The sequence below is a fragment of the Lonchura striata genome, chromosome 3, assembly GCF_050655825.1.
Source record: "Lonchura striata isolate lonStrDom1 chromosome 3, ASM5065582v1, whole genome shotgun sequence".
In the NCBI taxonomy this organism is placed as follows: Eukaryota; Metazoa; Chordata; class Aves; order Passeriformes; family Estrildidae; genus Lonchura; species Lonchura striata.
In genome coordinates, this window is record NC_140705.1 from 50,855,924 (window position 1) to 50,878,062 (window position 22,139).

At 35.0% G+C, this 22,139-nt stretch overlaps 1 protein-coding gene across 32 annotated transcripts in view; it reads right to left on the reverse strand.

Annotated features, from left to right (window-relative positions):
- TRDN (triadin) overlaps nt 1-22,139 on the reverse strand; it is a 228,023-nt gene that overhangs the window by 24,645 nt on the left and 181,239 nt on the right. For 23 of the 32 annotated variants that reach the window (XM_085576497.1, XM_085576514.1, XM_085576512.1 and 20 more), the window contains 6 exons: nt 12,319-12,345; nt 11,211-11,258; nt 6,746-6,790; nt 6,009-6,026; nt 4,343-4,390; nt 3,446-3,466 (listed from right to left, as the gene is read on the reverse strand). In XM_085576497.1, the coding sequence (XP_085432623.1) occupies nt 3,446-3,466; nt 4,343-4,390; nt 6,009-6,026; nt 6,746-6,790; nt 11,211-11,258; nt 12,319-12,345 (207 nt within the window). Of the gene's footprint in view, nt 1-3,445; nt 3,467-4,342; nt 4,391-6,008; nt 6,027-6,745; nt 6,791-11,210; nt 11,259-12,318; nt 12,346-17,329; nt 17,722-22,139 lie in introns of those variants that run through there. The other 9 variants (XM_085576510.1, XM_085576498.1, XM_085576495.1 and 6 more) reach the window with 4 other exon arrangements.

Genomic DNA, 22,139 nt, shown 5'->3' on the forward strand with positions numbered 1-22,139 from the left:
CTCCTAAGTGTTTCTCCCACACTAGCAATTTCACTTGCCTTTTAAGAAAAAAAATCTCTTGAGAGATTTTAATGACATCTTTCCACACCACCTAGCATTTCTGTGCTATTATAATACCTAAAATAATTTATGAAAATTGGTCCATCCAGCAGATAGAAATTCTCTGGTATAAATCATTATCACTCATTTTAAATCAAATAAATTAATTACATTGTAACTTTGAATCCAAGAAGTCTTACCCATCACTACTTCAGTAGTCACAGTTTTATGTAAGAATACAATTTGAAAGAAAAAGCAAAGCCGCTTTTCCTTAGAGCAGGACAGAAAAGGAATAAGATCACAAAGCATTTAAAGGTATTCTTTTGACTGAGATACCTCTGTACATTCTTCCTGCTGAGTTTTAGCTTCAGATGAATATGAGCTCACACCAAGGTAAAAATGTTTCAGTCAATGCTTTTTCCAAAGGAAGACTGAGCAATTAAGCATCATTTTCCCTAACGCGTCCCAGGATACTTTTACTCAAGTTTTGGCCAATAAGGAGGCCTGTAAATGTCAGTGCTTAATGCTTAGGCACCACGGGCATTCAGCAAATGCCAGTTTTGCTGCTATTAAATGCTGACATGCTAAAGTCCTTTAATATTTACCTTTTTGCTTATGATCTTACTCATAGCTTCTTAAAGATTACACATTACTGAATTGTGACCCATGGAATAGTTAATATGATTTTTCATTTACAGAAGAAAGAAAATGAAGATTTTTTCCAAGGTACTAAATCTAGGAAAGAGTTTCATGCTCTCATTTCTTAATTGAGGGATTTGGATGGGCCCAGTTATGTGCATGTACCCTAATTTAGGATTAACTGATTTCCTTGGATAGTCAGGTATGGGAAGACTGTTGGCCTGAAGGGCAATAGGTTTGACCCTTTGTTGTATGAAGTGTAAGGGCCATTTCCCCTTCTCAATGCATAAACAAACTTCCACTTTGAGAACATTGGGACATATATTACCCCTATTATGGGGCTTTTATTATAAACCTAATCGGGAATATTATTTGCCAATTCTTAGGGTCATTTTTAAATATCAGCCTACATGTTCTTCCTCTTGACTGCAAAATACAGTTTGGTATTCCTGCATGTGTAAGATCTGCCACCAGCTTTGTTTTCTGTTCAAGGTAATGTCTCCCAACTTGTGAGTCTTTAATCAATATGCAGGGAGTTAATTCTGTTTCATTACACATTCAAGTTTGATGTATAGTCAATGGCTGTCATAGACTCTCCTGTACACTAAAACAGAAAGAGTGAAAAATTATTTACTAATTGTTTATAAAATTGAGTGAATGGCTGTGTAGTTTATACCTGCCTGCCAGGTTAGATCATGGCAGCAAGTTACTATCATGAAATTGTCTGTGATATTAATTTGGGTAGTTTTCAAGTTCAGCCTTGTCTTTCTGTTTATACCTGCATCCCCTAATGATCCAATTTCTTTACTAACTTAAAACACATTTACTTTTACAATAAGACTGAACAAGATACAATGTGTGAATGAATTCAGACCAGGATAAATGTATTAATTTATTTTACATTCCACTGGACCTGTACTCCAAAATCAGAGAGTATTTCATATCCATTGCTACATCTCATACTGAATTACACAAAAGCTACATGGCTTGTATGTTAAGTACACTATACACCTCACTAAGAAATACATGAAGCAAAGCTATTTAGACCTCTATAAATAAAGAAGGCAGTGATTCAACTAAGTGTTCTACTATAAGTGGAGAAAATAAATTTAAAATAGACAATCAATCAATTTAAAAATAGACAATCTTAAGCTTGATCTATTTAAGCATGGTTTACTCAAAAAGGGGCACTGTATAGACAATTACTTTTGTAAATGACCATGGGTCTGCTTGTTCCTGTTTTTTCCTTCTTGTTCTTTTTTTTAATTTTTTTTTTTTCTTTTTCTAAAGGCACTGTTAACCTTTATAATAATTTCAAGCAGCAGAATATAAGCTCAAGAATATGGTACAAACATCCCCCTGAAAAGGTCAAGAGAAAAATATCCTGGCTACTCCTTATATTCACAATATACCAGGGTAATATAGCTCTTGATAAAAAATCATTGTAGACAGTGATTTTTGTGATGAAAACATAAAGAATTAGTCACTTAAATCTGTGATGAGCCTCTAACAGTACTGAGTGCCATCACTGGGTCTCTCAGATAAATCACTGCAGAAGACATTACAGAAATGTCAGTAAACAAATCCAGAGAAAAGAAGACTGAGCAAAAGTGATTAATATAATTAAATAGAACAAAATTTTCTTAAAATACTGGCAAAAATGGAAATAAGCCCATGGATAGCTTCACAAAAAGTAATAATTTTGCAATAACAACTCAAAAATGGAACACTGCAGTTCAGGACTGAAGGAGATCCTTCTGTGTAAGCACATTTCAATGCCTTATGCTCACACTCACTTTACATCTGGGGTTCAGAGTAACACTGTTTTCCTACAGGTGTGTAAGAGCAAGTATTCATCTGCTCTAACTTTAAGCACCTAGCACAGGTGACTGGTCTAGGAAGTTTAAGTGAATAATTTTGCTTTGCACCAGAATAACACATGGTTTGGTCTTGATGTGCCAGGCACAGCACCAAAAAACCTCTACAGATCCTGTGCTAAAGAAGCAACAGCTAATTAATCTTTGAAGGTCCATACTTCGGCATTTTCACAATTCAAAGCATGCAGTATAAACACTGTCCTTTTGCTTCTTGTCTGACCAAGAATCCATGCCACAATAAGCATAGATCCCCGTCTTCAGCCGTGCAGAAGCCTTCCTTAAAAATGACATTATAAAGGACGTTATCCCATGACTTCAGTGGAAGTTTTTGCAATGTGACAAATTCCCCTTGAATCCTCCTTAAAACTAATCTAAATTGGAAATCTTTCTTTCTCTTCTTTAATTTAATTTAGGTTTTTTATTAAAAAAAGTTTTTATTGGAACAAGGCCAACAACATGCTTAGTGAATTAATGATGTAAGTAATTTCCAAATGGTAAAAGAATTAAGGAAAAGGTTGTCTAATTCAGTTATGGTGCATGCTATTTTCTTGTTTTCAATAAACAGTATATTTGCATAAATATAAATTATACATCTACACTAATCTAAGCCCACCAGAATATCAATTTTGCTACCTGTAATTTACATTATTTTCTAGGGAGCAAAAATTGCAAACAGAGTTTGAATCTTGCATCTTCACAATATTGCATTATAAATGTGCTTGATTTTGTTGTGTTTGGCTGTCAGTAAGCAGACAGAATACAAGAGTATCTGTAGTATAAGCAAGAAAATAGCACTATCTAACATGACAAAATTGCAAAAATGCAAATTTAGAGAACATGCATCTGAAAAGAAGGTTTATATTCCATAAGAAATAAGTCAGTACACGTACTTGCAGTGTTTTTTGGTTTGACTGGGAAGTAAAAATAAGAAAGAAAAATGGTCAAAACAGTCAGGTTTGGCATAATATTGTTATGGCAGAGAATGGCTTTATTTGTTCTATATGTTTCCACATATCACAACATAATCTTACTTATCTCACAGTAATTAATAACAATCTAATAATGAATGATATTAGTAGGGGTGTTCTCATTTACAGACTGTAATTGTTTTGCTAGAGTTAAGGATGACTAATATTAACAATAAAAAATTTAATTCTTCACTTATTTCCTTTCATGAAGAAGCATGGAGCAGATATTTTCTAAACCAGTGATGATAATCTACAGTGAAACTGAACAGTGCTCCTTCCTATACCAGCATCAATTTTTCTCTGGCATGTGCAGGTGCAACTGTGCATGAGCTGTCATATCAGAGACCTTTGCCACAGATTATGGGTGGTGCCAGATCAAGATCTAAATCCTATAGTACATGATGCCTGCAATGGGTGAAAATTTAAGTATTGCTCATCCTGGGAGGTTAACTGTTTTGTGAAGTCCAAATAAAAGGCAGACCCCCACAAATAATTAGCAAAATGGAACCATTTACAGTAAGCAGTTTCAGAAAGCAGTTCAAAGTCTTTGCTGGCATATGCCTTTGACATCAATGGAATTACAGAGGCAGAACTTTGACCTTTGATGTGTACATATATCTATATCTTAAAATGACGAGCAGCATTACAAGTATGTACTGGGCTATTCAGTTTGTGGTATGGCATGTCAGGGCCATTCCATACATCAAAATAGATCACAGGACAATGGTTTTGACATTTGTCATATGCAATTGTATTTCACTATTTCTTTAAATAATATTTTCAAAATAAATATGCAAAATAAAATGCAGGAGTGCTTACCTGGTTTTGTAAGGGGGACATCTTTTTCATGTCTGACTGCTTCATGCTCTAAACAAAAAAAAAAACAAAAAAACCCAGCAGAATAACAATAAAATTTCCATAATGTTTTTAAGTTACATTTCTTTTTTTTTAGTAAGAAGGATTGCATGTATGTTTTTCAGAATTAACTCTTGTTTCATGCTGTTATTTTGAAAAAGAAACCCACAATTGAAGGGTTATTAAAAGATTATCCACTGAGGGATCTGCCACAAAATAGCAAAGTTCATTAGTACTGCACTTACCTTCACAAATATAGCTACTATTAATACTACTAAGAGTCATGCATGTGTCTTAAAGAATAATTAAGTTTGTAGGGTCTTCTGCAATTTCTGAAATGTAATTTTTATTTATTTTCAAGTTTTATTATTGGAGAGTGCAGAGTAAACTCATTCAGAGCAACCATTCGCTCATTCTTTGTTCTTGGTTCAGATATACTTAAGTGTCCAAAGTCTTAGACACATATTATTACATATGAATAAATTATTTTTTGGTTTGGAAAATGCATCTCATCTCCACATGTCTGCTTCTCTACCCCTCCTCCCATCTTTCTACTTCATATTTATTACTGAAAAAAATATAATTTATGTTATGTTGTTGGAAATAGAAAAGTTGAAGAAGCTTCTTTTTTTTTTCAAATATGTCTAGCAAACAAAAATCAGACTTAGAAAAATCCCCACCCCACAGATCTCATAGCACAGTAGCAGCTATGTGATGGAAACAGGCCAAAATAAAATTTATGGTTGTGAAATCAATGGACAGCTCTGCTGGCCTTGTTTCCAGGTGATGTTCCCACAGCTCAAGGAATGTGCATCACTTTCCTTTTAAGAAATGAGGATCCAAAAGCATGCTGTAAAGTGGAAAGTGCTGAAAATGTGAATGGCCTCAGAAAAAAGGGCAATATGCCTCAGCCTTTCTGCTACTCAGATAAATAATTGAACTCCCAGTAACTGTGATTTCAGGTGGGGAGACAAGTTGAGAAATGCTGAGATGAAGACATCATACAGAATTTCAAATGGGAAATGCTTTTCTGAAGCATGAATGAAAAATTTGTTCAGTGAAGAGTGGTTCCCATATCAGGACTTTTTGATCATTAAATTATTTGGGCAATTAATGACAGTTTTAATTATTATTATTGTAGTTGAATCTGCATTCTGAAGGTGTCAAAGGTATAGAAAATGAATGAGCAGGTTGTGTGGTAGTTAAGGTATTGACACTTGAGTCCTTTTTGACTGAGAAGAATTCAGGATGCAGTTATATGAAATTAATTTCTATTTTTCTTTTTTTAACTTAGCAGGAATATTTATTCAATCCAGGAAATTTTAATAGTGATTTTTAAAAGACTTGTAATTCCTATATGAACTTTTGTTGATGGGTCTTTTGATATGGGAAGCGTAGAATGAATTCACTCCTGCACTGAAGCAATTGGTTATGTCAAATGGGCTTTTAAATAGCAATGACAAGACAGTGTGTTAAATGAAAGGTATGGGAGACATTGTGATAAAGACTCTATAATTTTAAGCAAAACTAGAAATTGCCAAGGGCATGCTTCCTCATGTAAAAGTAAAATAAGATACATGTATCCAACAATTTTAAAGGAATTTTTCTGATTAAGGTAAGAATAACATACTTGCTGATTTTGCCTGGGCTACAGAAGACAAAAGAGGTAAAATTGTAATAGTTAGATACAGAAAGAAGAAAAAAGATACTCTTTTTTTCCCTTTTCTTTTTAACATTCAATCATTTTATCAAAGTTAGTTCTCACTTGTTCTTAGCTTCGCCTACTTGTGCAGGGATGCACAGCATCTGAATCCCTAAAGTTCAGACAGCTTTGTGTTGACTGCCAGTAATGATAATGTTATAATTCCTTACCTGACTCTTCACATCTTCTAAAACACACATTGTTACTTGATTTTTTTCCTGTCAGCATTACATTAAAAAAAACTATATGGTCGTAATCACAGATAAAACCCAAAGATTTAGAGTTTAGTCCCAGATACATTTTCTCCATAGGACTGATCCAAAGTCCTAATCCATCTGGTAATTTATTCTAATATTTGGGATCCTTTCAGAGGTCTGATTTACAGTTATACTTCATTTCATTAGCCCAGCTCTGGCTAATGAGAGGCTGGAACAAGCAGCTAAGGAGCTGAAAGGCCTTGACCTGTCTTCGTCATTGGAAAAACAATTCTGAGTAGAACAGAAGCCGCAATTTCCACTCTGGTGGTTTTGCTTTGTTATCAGTTACATATTTCAAAACACTGTAAAAAATAATGCAATGCAAATATACTACACTAGATGAGTGCTGAAGAGCGTTTAATATCCCCCTCCTGCTTCATCAATCAGGAGAGAATCACTTATTCTTACCTGACTTCTCAGTGGGAATAGTCTTTGGTTGTTTCATTTTCTCCTCTGTATCGTGAAAGCAGCATTAAAATCACAATGTGTTAGCATAGGTTCATATAATTGGAAAAATATTTCTATAGGTGATATTATGCAAATGGTTCACAATGACAAAATAAATGCATGCCTACAGCATCACTATCCCATTATAGCACTGTAAAACAGCATGCAGGCATTATGAGTTCTGACTGCAAGGTGAGATCATGTTCATGGAAAAAGTAAATTACTGGGCCTAATGTCTCAGCTGCTGGAAAACAGCCACATACCCTTCAGTGTCTTTCAGGCAGGGACTCAGGCGGAGGCCATCCTATTCCTGCATCCATTACACCTTTGCCAGCAGCACCTTCCTGCGTATCTAAATCCCAACAGTTTGGTATTTTGGTATTAACGCTAAGAACTTCTAGATACCTTCTAGACCTTTAGAGACTGCCTAACTACAAACATAGGTGGAGGTATCCACCTGTGTCTGCACTCAGAAGATGAAAAATATATGGAGATGCCCAAGCACGCAACAGGTCACAGGGGGACACATGGGACAATCTGAAACGCCAGTCCATACCACCTGCTACTGGACAAGTCTACCTAGACCTAGCTGGACATCTGTCACAAGACCATGGAGCAGCCTTGAACTTCTGTTGATTTTATGGGAAAAACTGCCCAAGCCCACATGCTCTTGGGCCACCTGTGGATTTGCTCAGCACAATTCTCAGATGATGTGGACCCATGTTGACATTGGCCACCAGACTTGAACTTCCTCTTCTCCAAGAAAGTTGGTGGGATTGCACTTTCTAATCCAGTTTGTTTTATCTTCCCAACGTCCCAGTCAGGTGGAAACTGGGATGTTTATGTTCAGATTTCTTCTCGGCCCAGTTTGGTTGATTTTAAATTCACTCCACCTAATCCTTTTATAGCTCTACTCCATTTAATGTCTTTTCCATAACTGAATTCAAGCTCTTCTCCTAACCTCTACCTTTCAACAACCATACCTATTCCTAAATTCTTCTTAAATGTGCTTAAGACATAGTTAGACTGTATTTGCCATTCCTCTTGCTGAAAGCAGTTTGCAGCCATCCACCTCTGGTCCCTTCCTTTCCACTAAGATCTCTGTAAGGCATCAGATCAAAGCTGATTGTGTGGAGATCAGGTTGGGCAGATATCTCTTGGTCTCCTTCTCTTGCTTGTTTGGCCTGTTTCTGGAAGAAAATCAGTACTGATGAGGCATAAAGCTCTCTAGCTAATATTTTCTATTATTTGGAAATTAAACACAGCTCTGCATTGCTATGCTTTTCATTTTTTTCCTGGTATATGTCAATTTAATTTCTCTTAATTTGTATTAAGTATAGGGCACTTTTATCCCCCTTATTCAGCTGTTATTACTGCCAGTTTCTTATGAAAGATGTGAATTAAACATCTCATCTCCATGTTGTGAGTATCTGCGGAACTAGAGATGTTTTATAGCACCACCAGCAGCTTGAAGATGCAACTTATTGAGTGAAAGTGTCTTTTTTTCTGTTGTTAGAGGAGCTTTAACATATAATGGTGCATTTCACTAATTTAGATTGGGTCATTAAACATTCTGTGTACCAATACAGAAGAAAACTTGGTATGCTGCCTTTAAACAAAGGCCATGGATTAATGACAAGTAAAAATAAAAAGGCTTCTCTTTCTTTGGATATTATCCTGACACTTTTCAACACTAAATAAGATATTTTTCCTTTCCTAATTCTGTTGAGAATGTACAGCAATATTTGTTTTGTAACTGTGGGATAACAAATACATGAGGAAATAAGGAAATAAGTTTGTGAGTGGATGGCAAATCTGATTAATTTGGAAGTAGAAGCAGTGTTTCTTCTCAGAATGAATTTATCTTGAAAATTGGACAGGCCTTTTGGATTTGCATTCATCTGGGAATGAACACAGTAATTCTTTGGTGCCCATTCACCTACCTATTCTGCAATCTAACCACACAGCATATATTGGTCTGCTGATTCCACTGGAGAACACCCTGGCAGAATTATAGGTGGTGGCTGCTTGGCTTTTTCTCTGAGTTTCCAGCCTTTGGCTGTAGCCAGAAGGGAAACTGAAGGACTAGAATATCCAGACTTAAGGAGAACAGTGTCTATAAGGGAATACACTTCAAGGCATTAGGAAGCTTCACAAAATGAATCTGTTCACCACATTCAATATGAGCAAAAGCAGAGAAAAACATATGATGAGGATAATACATATTATTTTGCCAAGAACAGAAGTAATATTTCTAAATTTTCATGCATTCTTTTTTTACTATGGGGAGTCTTTCAAATACAAAATTAAACAATTGTGAGGACCTCATAAACCTATAATGAGTAAAAGATAGATGTTATGAATATTTAAAAAAAATACTGATTTTGACTAAGCCCAAAGTTTAAAATTCTGAAATCTTTCATTGAAGAGAATTTATTCTGCAGGGCTCCAGTTTTGTAGCCCTACAAACATTAATATTAATTTTTTGTCTGATGTATCTAATTTAAATGGAAAAAATAACCCTGTAAAAGTTTCTCTGTGTATTGCAGGCAGTTTCAGCAGAATTACATAAGGAATGAATTCCCTTGCTTTGCTTTCTTTCCCTGACATACACTAAACACTCTAATTTAAACTTTTCCCTATGGGACCAATATATTTTCTGAAATTCCATAGTATTTCAGTCATGTGATACTTCTCAGTCTGATAGCAGGAGACATAAGAAAAATGGTTTGAAGCTGCATTGAATCAAGGTGAAAAAGGAGGCCACTGTTTTGTACAGAATGAAGCTTTTATAATTCAAACTGTTAACTCAAGAGCACTCCTTGGCACACAGCAGGCAGAAGCACTATTACCACCAGTGCCTGCAGATTAATATTTCCAGTCATCAAGTGAAACTCAAAACAGCCACTGTTCTCCAAAGCAACCATTTATCATCTGAGAATAGAGATTTTATGCTAAAAGAAATTTAGCAAGCATTTTCCTATTTTTTTTTCCCTTCAAGCACCTAAACACCAAGGGCTTGGCTGTGGAGTGTACTGTAGTATGCGAGAGTAAAACCCTAATCAGTCCAGTATACTGGTTTGTGATGTTTGAGAATGCCCTACCAAGGCAATTTATTTTCCTGCTGCTATGTGGATGAGATTGGGCCAATTGTGCAGCAGGACTGATTTCATTTAGCAAGAAAGGTGAGTAATCACACTACCCCTCCAGGCAACCCACTTTCTGCCCACCACTGTGGTCACCAAGCTCGGCTTCCTCGTTCTTGCCTTGGCTGAATTAATCTAATGTCTGAAGCATTCTGCTAGCTGTTAATACACAAAAAGTGATCAATGAGTTAAATACAAAGCTTGGCCACTGTGACTTAGAAAGAAGAAGAAAAATATTTTTTCCCTATTGGCTCAAAACCAATACATCTTCACTAAATCAGATCCTCAAGGCTTCCAGAAATCTGAAAATTACTATGAAAATATTTAACTTACAAGGTAGAAAAATGAATGAGATATGTACTAAAAAATAGAATAAATTTATTTCTTAAGAAAATAGGAAAAAAAATGAAATAAAGCCTGTTTGCTTATTGATGAACACATAAGGTTTAAATGGTTTATTTAATCACTTATTCATGAGCACTTCATTTCAATGTGAAGTTCAAACAGCAGCACTTCAAGCAAAGGTCTATTGAGTGTGGATACTTTCTTTCCAGGCCTCACTGCTTCTGGACTGGGGACTGGAAAACTACTAAGTTTAACATGAGGTTACCCTCTTAGTCTTGTTAATTCACACCAGATCTAGCTGTGAATTCTTGAGTACCTTCCTTCTCAAAAAGAAAAAAAAACAAAAAACAACCAGAAACTGATTAGAACAGAGATCTGGTTTGAAAGGGGGACCCTTTGTCCTGCTCACTGCGGCCAGGTATTACTTACAGTTTACCCAAGTGCACAGTCAATCCAGGATTGGTATCGCTATTCTGAGTTCAGCTCCTGCTACTTTTGAGCTTCAGGAGCTGGAGGCTGACTCTACTGCAGAGTGTGTACTCAATGAGATTGTAGCTTCTCTTTTCTGGGGGGCCCACACTCACTTAATGTAATAACTAAGTTACTGAAAGGGTTGAGAAGGGTTAATTCCCAGTGCACATCTTTGACGTAGTGCAGGGCATTAAAGCATTCCTTCCTCACACTCTGGGAAATGGGTTTTGCTAATGCTTTTTACTACCCAGTGAGAAAAGTTACAAGAACAGTCAAAAACTGACAGCTGAATCCTTTTAGTTAAATGTCACCCTCATTTTTGTTCCTCTCCAAGACACTGAACAAACCCAGTGGCACAAAGCAAAACCTGTGCCTAGCTCAAGGAAGTGTCCAAGTTTTGCAGATCCCACATATGCTTATTAAGTGGAGCCGGGTAGAAGTGGAGGTTACTTCACCAAACCTACCTGGCTTTGTCTGAGAGGCAGCTTTTTCATGTTTAACACGTTCATGCTCTGAAAATAAGAACCCCTACATTAGAAGGTTTTTTATTTTTAGAAGATTTTAAAAAGAAAAGATTCTCATTGTAGTTATAGAAGATGATTTTGCATTACATATTCCCACTATACTTGAGAAGAACTTTTTGATAGCTATAATTCTTAAGAAACAATGTTTAACTATTTTTCCCTATAAAATTAAAATAATATAAATTCTTTTTTAACTTTTTAATGTGGTTTAATTATTTTCTGTGGATTTTTAGAAATATAATATAATTTCTAAAATGATCAATTGCTTCTAGTATGAATTGTGATTGCTATCACTGATCTGTATAGAAAATTTCTCCTTGATGTTTAATACAGAAATTATGGCAGTTTTTATTACAACAGAAGTGGGGTTTTCTTGTGAAGAATTACAAATAAATGTCCAGTCTCCTGCATAAAGGATAAGAAAAAATGTTTTTCTTTGTTCTGGGTTTGGCTGGACTAGGGATAATTTTCTTCATGTTAGCTAGTATGGGGATCCCTTAAATATATTGTGAGACACTAACAATAATGGATATTATTCCACATTACAATATAATGTGTAGGCAATTTTGTGCTGTTTAAAAACAGTATGCTATCCAAATCCCAACATTATGAGACAGAAAATATTTCAGAGGAATGTTAAAAATATGTTTAATTCTGATTTGTAGCTGTTCAGCAGGTGAGCACTGTAGCATACCAAGAAATAAACCTCTAAAACTTGGACCAGAGACCTGGCCAGAAAATTGCAGAGACCCTTCTCCATCTGTGGTCCCCTTGATTGTTTCCCAGTGTGAAGCTGCCATGGAGACAAAAGGCATAGGTGGGTCTCAGCTGAATTGGAAAGCAGTTTCCATGCAACGTGGAACCTGTCAAACACACCTGGTCCTCCATTAACAGAGCAAGCCACTGAAAACCAGTTTCATAAGTCAAAGTGTTGTGTGGGTTTGCATTGATGGATTCCACCATAAGCTGCTAAAACTTTGTAAAAATAAGGAAATACCTTCCTTCTGAAAGTTAAAATAACAATATTCTATATTGCCTTGGTACTTACTGTGCTCATGCGGGTTCTCTGAGGAAGCTAGAAGTAAACAAAAAGGTGTATTTTAATATTTTTATAGCTGTGATGCGGAATTTAGTTCATTTCTTTGTGATATTTTAGACATAAAATTTTAGTGAAATCTGTATTGGAGTGTGCAACAGTTACACTGTTCACCCCAGATGCATAAATGGAACACTTAGCTAAGGAACACATGCATCCTAAATTCATCATTTACCCAAAATTTGGTATAAACACCCCTGGAATGCTCTGCACCTCTTCTGAGGGCTGAGTCACCCTCACTAAACACTGACTGTATACCAAACCTAGGGAAACTACCTGGATAAGTAAGGTGCTTAGATTACTTAGTGCCCACTACGACAGAAAATGAATTTTAGCTTGAGTGAGGAAACAACACCTAGGGCAGTCTAAAGATGACAGTCCCTCACAATTGCACCTGTTCTATGAGGACAATGAATTTCAGATGGCTTCAGTGGTACTCCAAGAAGTAGAAAGATATTTGAAAATGTTCATTAACTTCATTAGGCCACTTCTAAACAAAAGAACTTCACTGCTGCCACTTCTAAACTTTGTGCCATTTAAATTTCTGCATTTTTCCAGGCAAAAAAAAAAATCACAGATGAAATAAAACTGAAAACCAAATGAATACTTTCCATGGATGGTAAGGCAACATTCCTCAGGTTAACAGAGCTGTACCCAATGTCACTACTGGTTCTGCAGAAGGAAGTGAAATGTCAAGCCCTAGCCCTCCAGCTGGATTTTTTTTCTTGACTTTTGCTATGCAGCTGTTGTTTCCAAGAGAAAAAAGGCTCTACCACCTGCATGTCTTCTGTGTGTGAGAGAGAGTAATCCCACTAGGAGATGTGGCAGGGCAGGGCATGAGCTGCCTTTGCAGCCCCAGCAGCACAAGCAATAAAAGTGCTGCTGTGAGCTCCCAGGCTGTGATTCATTGAAATCCTGAGCTCACCAGCTCCCACTTGGGCCAAAAACTGCTCTCCATGTGGGTTTCTGTTTCACTTGTTTTCCCTGCAGTATAAAATCCACTCCCATTTTATATCCAGTCTCTAATCTAAGTTATTGTTGTGAATTTAAGGAGACAGCAACTGGAGATGGTGTACAGGACAAAGTGAAAAAAAACCCAGAACATTTTTGTGGGTAATAAAGAGTAAAGATACAAAGTAAGTGTATATGCTTGCTCTGAACGAAGGAAACAGAAATAGGAGCTCAAAAAAAAAAAAAAATGTCCGAGGACAAAGCCACATTTGTTATTTTTATGTGTGTGAGTAAACCTTTTTTGCAAATTTAGGCTCATTTAACACCATAAAACCAACCAAAATGTAGTTCCCTAAGCATCATAAGTTGAGGCAAATTCTATTGCAATTGAGTTTCCATGAAATATGTCAGAAATTTGTAGAGGAAATTAATTTTTTATTGTGCCAAAAGACATAGTGAGATATGTTCAGGAAATATGAATTTCAATTTTCAAAAAGGAATTTCAAAACAAATATTTAAATAAAATCTGAACATTAAACCATTAGCTAATATAATGACTTACATAACTAATACAGAATATTGTGTCATAAAACTCTTTCAGTAATCACCCAAAATAATCATAACTAGGCTACATATGAACAGTGTTAATTTAAAAACTCTCTATGGACACTGCTTAGCAAATTTTACAAGCAAACTTTTGTAATAATATCCATATCTAGGATCTGGCTAAAATCAAAACAAAACCATTACTCCTTAACATTTCAGTAAAGCCAATACAGTTATTTCCTCTTTTATGTTGGTAAATATCAATCACAGATAATGTTTAAAACAATAGGAACTCAGTTAAAATCTGGTCCCTGAAGTTTGAGAAAGTATCTCTGTTGTCCTTTTCCATCTTTTCTGTGAAAGCATTAATTAGACAAACTTGTATAATGTTGGCGTCAAGATAGATTGAAGACTGAGATTACTGCTATCTGTGCTTTGCCTGAAAGTCCATCTTCCTTATTTCTGGCATAAAACTCAGAGATATTTATACCAGATATTTTGATAAAATAATGTAGATATTCTACACTTAAAAGTCTCTAGAGTGTTGGTTATTCTAAAAAAATCTATATTTTTTTCTATTAAAAAAGCCAAAACAAAATACCAAGATGAAATTTTGAAATGGTATTTGGGCCATAAATATAAACCTGTATGTTTTGCCAACTGTGATTTTATTCAATTCAATATTAATGTTATCTTTCTTGCATTAAAAAATGCAACTCAAATGATGTACAGACTAAGCAGAAAGTTAAAAAATGAAATCCCAAAACCATTAGATTAATTTTTACAGTAACACAATTATCTATAACATCGATACCTTGATTTTTATTCTACTTAGTGAAAATGGCAAGATGATAGTCCAGGTCAGACTCTGCAAAGTGTGTAATGATATATGTAATTTAGCTTAAAGGATGAGAAATTAAAAACTGTGTTATGCAGTTCTGGGAATCACACACACTTCATGTAGTATCTTGCACTGAAAGTGCAAACAAGCATTTTTTGTTTTGGCCACTGATGGCAATAGGGTGTTGGGCTAAATCAACTCCTGGTGTCATTTCAAATAGGTGTACTGATGTCATTAGCTAACAGGACTACCTGCTGGGTAAAAAAGAACTTATTGTTCACAATGGTAGAAAATTCAGTCCTAAGTAAGTGTTTTATCTTCATTTATTTAACATTTAAATTGTACTAGAGGAGGTCAGATTTGAATTGAATAAAAACAGTTGGATTTTTGATGAAGTATTTGAAGCTACATAAGAACTGGATCAATGAAATTATATGGTTCTACTTTCAGCAAAAAATTGCAATGTCTTTTCTGCCATTCAAAATTTAACTTGGAAAACAGCTTCATAGATATCATGCTGTTTTTCACTTCAATTTTTTTTTTTTACTTGCCTGCTATTCTGAAGGCTGAAAGGGTATTAATTATATATGGAATATTTTTGTAAATTAGATTCTGATATGGGTTCAGACACTAAATCCTGCACTTTATTGAACCATAAATTGGTAAGGCTAAAAGCAGAATGTGCTTTTTGATTATAACGTCTATTTTCCATCTGTGTAACAGTTATTTGCCATTCAGACAGCAAATACATTTCTGAGTGTGCACATTCTGTAAGAAAAGAATATGTTGTGCAGGAAATAAAAGCTATGCCAGAAGTACTTGTTTTAGTTAAGAAAAACAGAATAATAATACATGCTGTAGCTGGGGAAAATTATTTACAATTAGATAGTTACAGGTGTATTATAAACAAGAAATTTACTTTCCATTAGACAAAGTAAGAGCCTGGTTTATTTCCCATTAAAGACAGCACAGAGATTCTTTGCCATGTTTTGGACTAGACATTGTATGAATACACACACATAATTTTAATCTGTAACTACATTACAGGCCGAGAGAGATCAAGATCAGCAGGAATCTTCTAATAGAATTATCCAAATTTGAATTGTATACCTTCCAGTTTATGAATCATGACAAAGATAAAATTTGATTTCCCTCTATAATGTGAGCTCATTCTTTCTGAACTATGGGCAAACAAACTATTTGTCCTTTAGACAAATTAGTGGTCATTTCGCCCAAATTTAAGTTTCAAGAACTTAAGAGACCACATCATTGTGCATAATTTAAATAAGACAGTTTTGGTCTAGTTAGGTCAAGTTTTTTCAAACTGTAAAGCAACTGCATTATAAAGAAGTCAAACAGAAAAAAACATATTCCTTACATGTCTCAGATAATAAGTTCAGAAAAAAGGGGATTATTAGGGCTTACCTAATAAGGTAAGGAACAGTTCCCTATATTTGTGAAGTTGTCTGTACTCTTTGTCATTCAAAGGAGAAGTCAAATATTTGCATAAGTTTTTTAGATCAGCAGACCTGATCTGTCCTATCTACCCGTGTCTTACTCAAGTTCTTCTGGCTAGATGAACAGCTGGCAGACTGTGTTGCAAAGCCAGTCTACTGAGCATATGTCTAAAAAAGTGACTCAAAAAACAGATTACCTGCATCAGGATTCCTGGAAAGAGAATGTCTTGTGCTCATCCTGACCTCTGCTCTACATTAAAAAATTGCCTTGACAGAGTATGACCAAGAATTACCTTGTGGCTGAGTCAAAATAAAGAAAGCAAGAATTGTGTGGTGGTGGCACAAATACAGGAAGTTGGTATATGATTAAAATATACTGCATGCTGTACAAGCCTTGTCTTCACAGGATCTCTTAATTTTACAACATCCATTTCACATTTCTGGCTTGCCTTAAACCTAGAATTTTCCAGGATATTTGTCCAGGTTTCTAAACATGAAGGAACTATTATACCACATTAACATGACAACTATGAAATGCTAAGTGATTAAGGCTGTCTGGAATATTTGTAGGGAAGCAGAGAGCTTGATCTTCTTACTCTTACTCTTGGTCTAGGAATGCTCCTCTGAGTCTGTGCACCTCCACAGATTTCCTTGGATCACTCTATCAGCAGTGGCTTAAGGATGATAACAGGATAAATTGTTAAGACAAACCCTCCTAAAATGCCATGGGTTTCAATTATCATTAATACTTAACCATTGATATTAGAGCCTGTATGGTATTCACTTGCAACAAACTAATCTTCCTATTGCCACTTTCCACTAAAAAAAGCTGTCAGGCTGCTCTCACAGTTCTTTTGGCTTTATTTTCTTTACAAGAGAAGCGTAGCTCAAGATATCTATCTGCTTTCCTAGAGCTGTTGTGTTTGTGTCCTTTCTGTTTGGTTTGTTTTATACCTCAGGGCCACATTTTGAAAAATGAGCTTACTCTTGGTTTTGGAGGATTTTGTTGATGTTGTCTAGAACAACTTGTTTTTTAAGACTTCTTTTAACTGGCAGTTCAAGAGTACTTTATATAACAGGGAAAACCAAAAAGTAAAAGGAGGGAAGGGAAAAACTTTATAATGGTGTGAATATACTAGAAGTAGCAAAGAAGTAGAGACATTTCCAACATTTTTAAATGACTTTTAATAAGAGGAATTGCTTCAACTTCAATCTGAGATGCATGCCTTTAGGAATCATTAGTAATGATCCCAATATTTCTCAATTTCCCAAAGTCACTTAAACAATAGAAATGCTCTGGGAAATATAAGTTGTTGAAACAGCAATCTTGCATGGTGGCACTGAAAACTAATATCTTTAAAGTACTATAAGTCTTAATATCCCAGGAGGACAAATCTTCCATCGACAGAGCTGGAAAGAATAAAATTTAATTCAAATGTAGATGAGGTACATCTGCTGTATTAATGCATTTCATCTTTAGGCACTTGTGGTGAAAGACCTGAAGAGCTTCCTCTCAATACATCCTCAGCTTCTGACGTTTTCATGTGCTGTTCCCTGAAACTGTGGGATGGGAACATACAGATGAGGGAGAGTATGCTAACAAGTTTTCACTTTTAGAAATATCACTTTTACATTTGCATATAGCTAAGGCAAAACACAGTGGAGCTTGGGTTGTCTTTATTGCAACATAAATTATTGACTCTCAAAGGGCAACTGAGTGAAATCAGGCAGACTGAAATTTATAGGAAGTTAGAATGATTTTTCAGAATATAGATGTTAGTTTATGCAAAAAATGTTCACCACTCTATATAAAAAAATTGGAGCCAAAAGTAGCACCTCTTGCAGATGTTAATATTAATTATAATTTAATTTTTAGTCATAATGCCTGTTATTGGTGAAAGCTGGCAAACTAAACCTCCTGGGTCCAGATTCCATGCAAATACTTTGAAAAGGAATTTCTCAGCTGAGGTCCTTCTTATCTATGACTGGATTTGTAAAAGTATAATAATGGCTGAAAATATATTTACATCTGTTACGAAATAAATGTGAAATAATAATAAATTAGAAAATAATAAGATGACTATGGAAATCTAGAAAAAAATAATTTTGGAGGAGAGATTAGTTGATACAAGGGGTGGAGAAAAATAAAAATTAATTGGCTTTTGAAAAAATGGACATTTCCCAGCGTACTACTCAAATTAACATGATGATTAAAGCAGAGGGCTAATGACTAACTTCTTGAGACATAACACACTGAACCATCTTTTTTCCTCATGAACTGCTGCTGATCACTGCTTTTGCTTTAATTGCAACTCTGTAAAAGTACATTTCTGCATATTATGTCTGCATAGATAAGAAAAAGAAAGGTAGATTGACACTAGAAGAACTATTCATTCTGGAATTGCGTCTGAATAGAATACCTGTGAGCATTCATTTGCACACACCTTTGTGCAGAGCAATAAAGTATTAATTTATCCCATGGGGAAACTTTTAGCCAATTAAACATGTGTTATGTGGATATGCAGATGTTCAAGCAGATTATGCTGATTGACAGATTATTTCTAGACAGAGTATTTCTAACATGATGCCAATATAAATGTGTTATACCTAACTTACAGTAACAACACAGGCCACCAATTACACAGAGCAATCTTTCTTCAGAAATCCCAGCTGTTTCAAAATCATTAAAACAGTAGTTTAACTGACTCCAGTTTTTTGGTAGCAGGGGCTGAATAGATTAGTGTTGTACTTTAATGCAACTAAGAACAATTAACACAAGCTTAATCATAACTGCAATTGAAATGCTATGCCAGCTCTATCAATATGAATAATTTTGCAGGTTTGTTATTATATAAGACTTAAAAGTCTTCTTAAGACTGTCCTGGTGTCAAGATTTTTGGTTAAATCCTACTAAAAATAAAAATATCATCATTTTTTGAAAAAAACATGGATGCAAGGTAGCATCATTAGTTTTATGTTTCAACTATGAGTACACAGAGGTGTTAGGTAGATAAACATGGATATTTCACTTTACTGCTAAAATTACTAGATTAAATATTTACATTAGATCCTCCATCTAAGTACAGTGAGAGTGGATATTCAATCAGTTTTTAAGATCTACAAATGGTCCTTCTCCCTTCTCTTTCAATGTCAGATTCTTAAGAGAGGAAAAGTTGTTAATTAGCAACAAACAATCCTAATATTCATTGGCATTTGTTTTCTGTTCTTGTTACTAAACGTAAACTATGTTCCCTGTTATAATTAAGTGTGAAATAGAAATATCTCCAGAGGGGCAAGTAATTGCATTCTGACACAGACACAAGACAGATAAAACACTCTTTGCAGATGCTTATTTCTCTTTATCAGTCCTAAACCGAGACTAGGATGAACAGTTTCAATGTAGATTTACAACTTTATATATCTTTGCATGAGGTAAAGTTTCTTAATGATTACATTAACCTGAGTATCTAAAAAAAATTTTAAAATTTATGAATTCAGTGAATAGTCATGAGCTTGAGACAGCCATTCCTCTACCTGCTTATATTGAATGGGTCATGTCTTATCCCACTGAAATATCTGCAACATGGGAAGTTCTGTCCATCACTAAACAGAGGTTCTACAGATTGTTAAGTCTCACATAACCCTATAAAAAGGACATAAATTATTTATGCCCCTAAGATAGTTGAGACAAGGCAAACAGAGGTCAAGCAAATTTAACACTTATCTGATGTAATATTTTCAGAGAATTTTCTTTATTTAATATAAATTATATGTTCATCAATATTCCTTGAAAATGCTGGGGACTTGTTATTTTAGCATGGGAAATCAAAGTTCACCAGCGCATGGGTAGCCATCTATCAAATTGAAAACAGAAGAGTGGATTTCCATTGAAAAACATCTTGTTTGCAGTTCAAGATTTCTGTAGAGTGTTTTTCATTAAAATCACCTTATTTAACTCTTAATCTGATGCAGAATGACAATATTAACTACAGTTTGGAAGATCCTTTGGGCTCCATCTTGTGGCTATTTCAGTGATTGTTACCTTTGAGAGAGCTGCCTGCCTTCAGCTGGTCAAAGTATCACTAATAGTTTCAACAGCATACTAGCATATGGCTGTATTTATTATTTTCTAGTATATAATACAGAATTTTTGACCCTATTTTAAAAAAATGGTTTTTAAAGTATTTATAATGATTTGGGTTTTTTTAATCCCTTGGTTTAGGACTAAAAGTTCTATTAAGAGGTTGTGTAATACACTTTGCAGTTATAGAATCAGATAATCTACCTTCTTATCCTTTGTCTCCTGTTAGAAAATGGCATAATGAAGCTGTGATTCAGCTTGAACCAGTGGCATCTGCAGCTGAACAGAAATCCCATGCTACCATGACAATTTGCTTTTTGAATAAGATTGCTGACTTTCAATTTTTCTGGTCAATTACAAAACAAAACAGTTCTGAAATACCCCCATTTTGGTTTGGTTTGGGTTTTTTTTCAGTTTGGAAAGCATCTTGATTTTTATGTGTATTGAAAAGGGATGCCAGCATGCTTTGGCCAGTTTATTGCACACCCTGTATGCAGAACAGCAGTTTCCAAGCCATATAGTAAAATTGCAAGGAGTACTAGAGGGAAATTGTTCTTTCCTGAATTGACAAAAAGATATAGCTTGGATCTTGAATGTATATGGCTTGCCCATTTTCTCCTTTTGTTTGATTTTAGCTGTACTCAGATGATACACATTTTTTACACCATGATGCATTTATTGAAAAAAAGTCTAAATGTGATCTCACATGCTCTCCTGTCAATTTATTTTGATGAAAATTGTCATATGAATGTGATTTTCATTTTGCTTTCTAAAAAGTAGTAAATGAATTTAAGAGCAAGGTGTCAGAGTGTTAGCGCTGAAAATCAGAATGGGAGTATTGCTATTGACAGGCAACCTGGCAGCTCAGGTTCACGAGTCGCTTTCAACAATGAGTGTTCTTACGCGTACTCGTAATAATGAGCAACCACAGGGATTGTGTCACAGCTGAATCCTGTTTGGTCCACTAGAAACACAGATGTCAAGAATCTGTACAAAACAAGACTTTCCAATGGCTACCAGAGAGATAAATCACTACTCTTACTTGCTTGACATCCCCAAATCAGTCCATGTCCTCTATAGTCAGAATAAGCAGGGTATGTGAGACATGAATTGAAATAAGTTCTTTATGCAGAACTAGGAATTGGTATTGTTCTATTCCAAACAAGGGTTTTTGTAACCCTGTGTAGTTATAAAACATTTTTGAAATATTAAAATACTCTTTTGGTTTATAAAAATAATTATTGATATTTCTTTCATTTAAAAATGGCAATTAAATGTAAAAACAATTATATAATATTTCAGCATGTTACATTTCTGTTTACTGTTTTCTGGGTAAATTATGGGATTTATATTACTTTACCAACACCTAGGTCTATTTTAATCAGTTTGATTTCTTGCTCACATGCTTTGAATTATTAGCAACAGTTAAAAATTTTTGTCTACTGGCAGCCAGATTTGCTCTTGGGAAATTCCTTCCTCATGCAAAGATTTTCTGTCTCTTGCCCTTTTGGAATTGACAACATTTACACATTTCTGTGACAGCTTCTCTATCCCACACATGTTGAAAGAAGGCATAACATGATGCTGGAAGGTAAAGCTGCCCATTTTCTAGGACTTTGGTCACAAAGTCCTAGAGATCTAACCTTTGAAAGAGAAATAATGAATGCCTAAATTTCATGCATTAATTGTGCCTCAAGGTTCCTGTTAGCATCACCCATATTTGGAGAAATCAGCATAATATATAATTTTTCTCCATCTTAATTTTGTTCTTTTCTGTCTTTTGCCAGCTCCTTCAAATCTGATTTATGTTATGCACAGATTGTACCACTGACTGAACGCGTCATTCCATCTTCTTCTCTTTTATGCCTTGTCACTCTGTATGGCTCATTATTCTTGT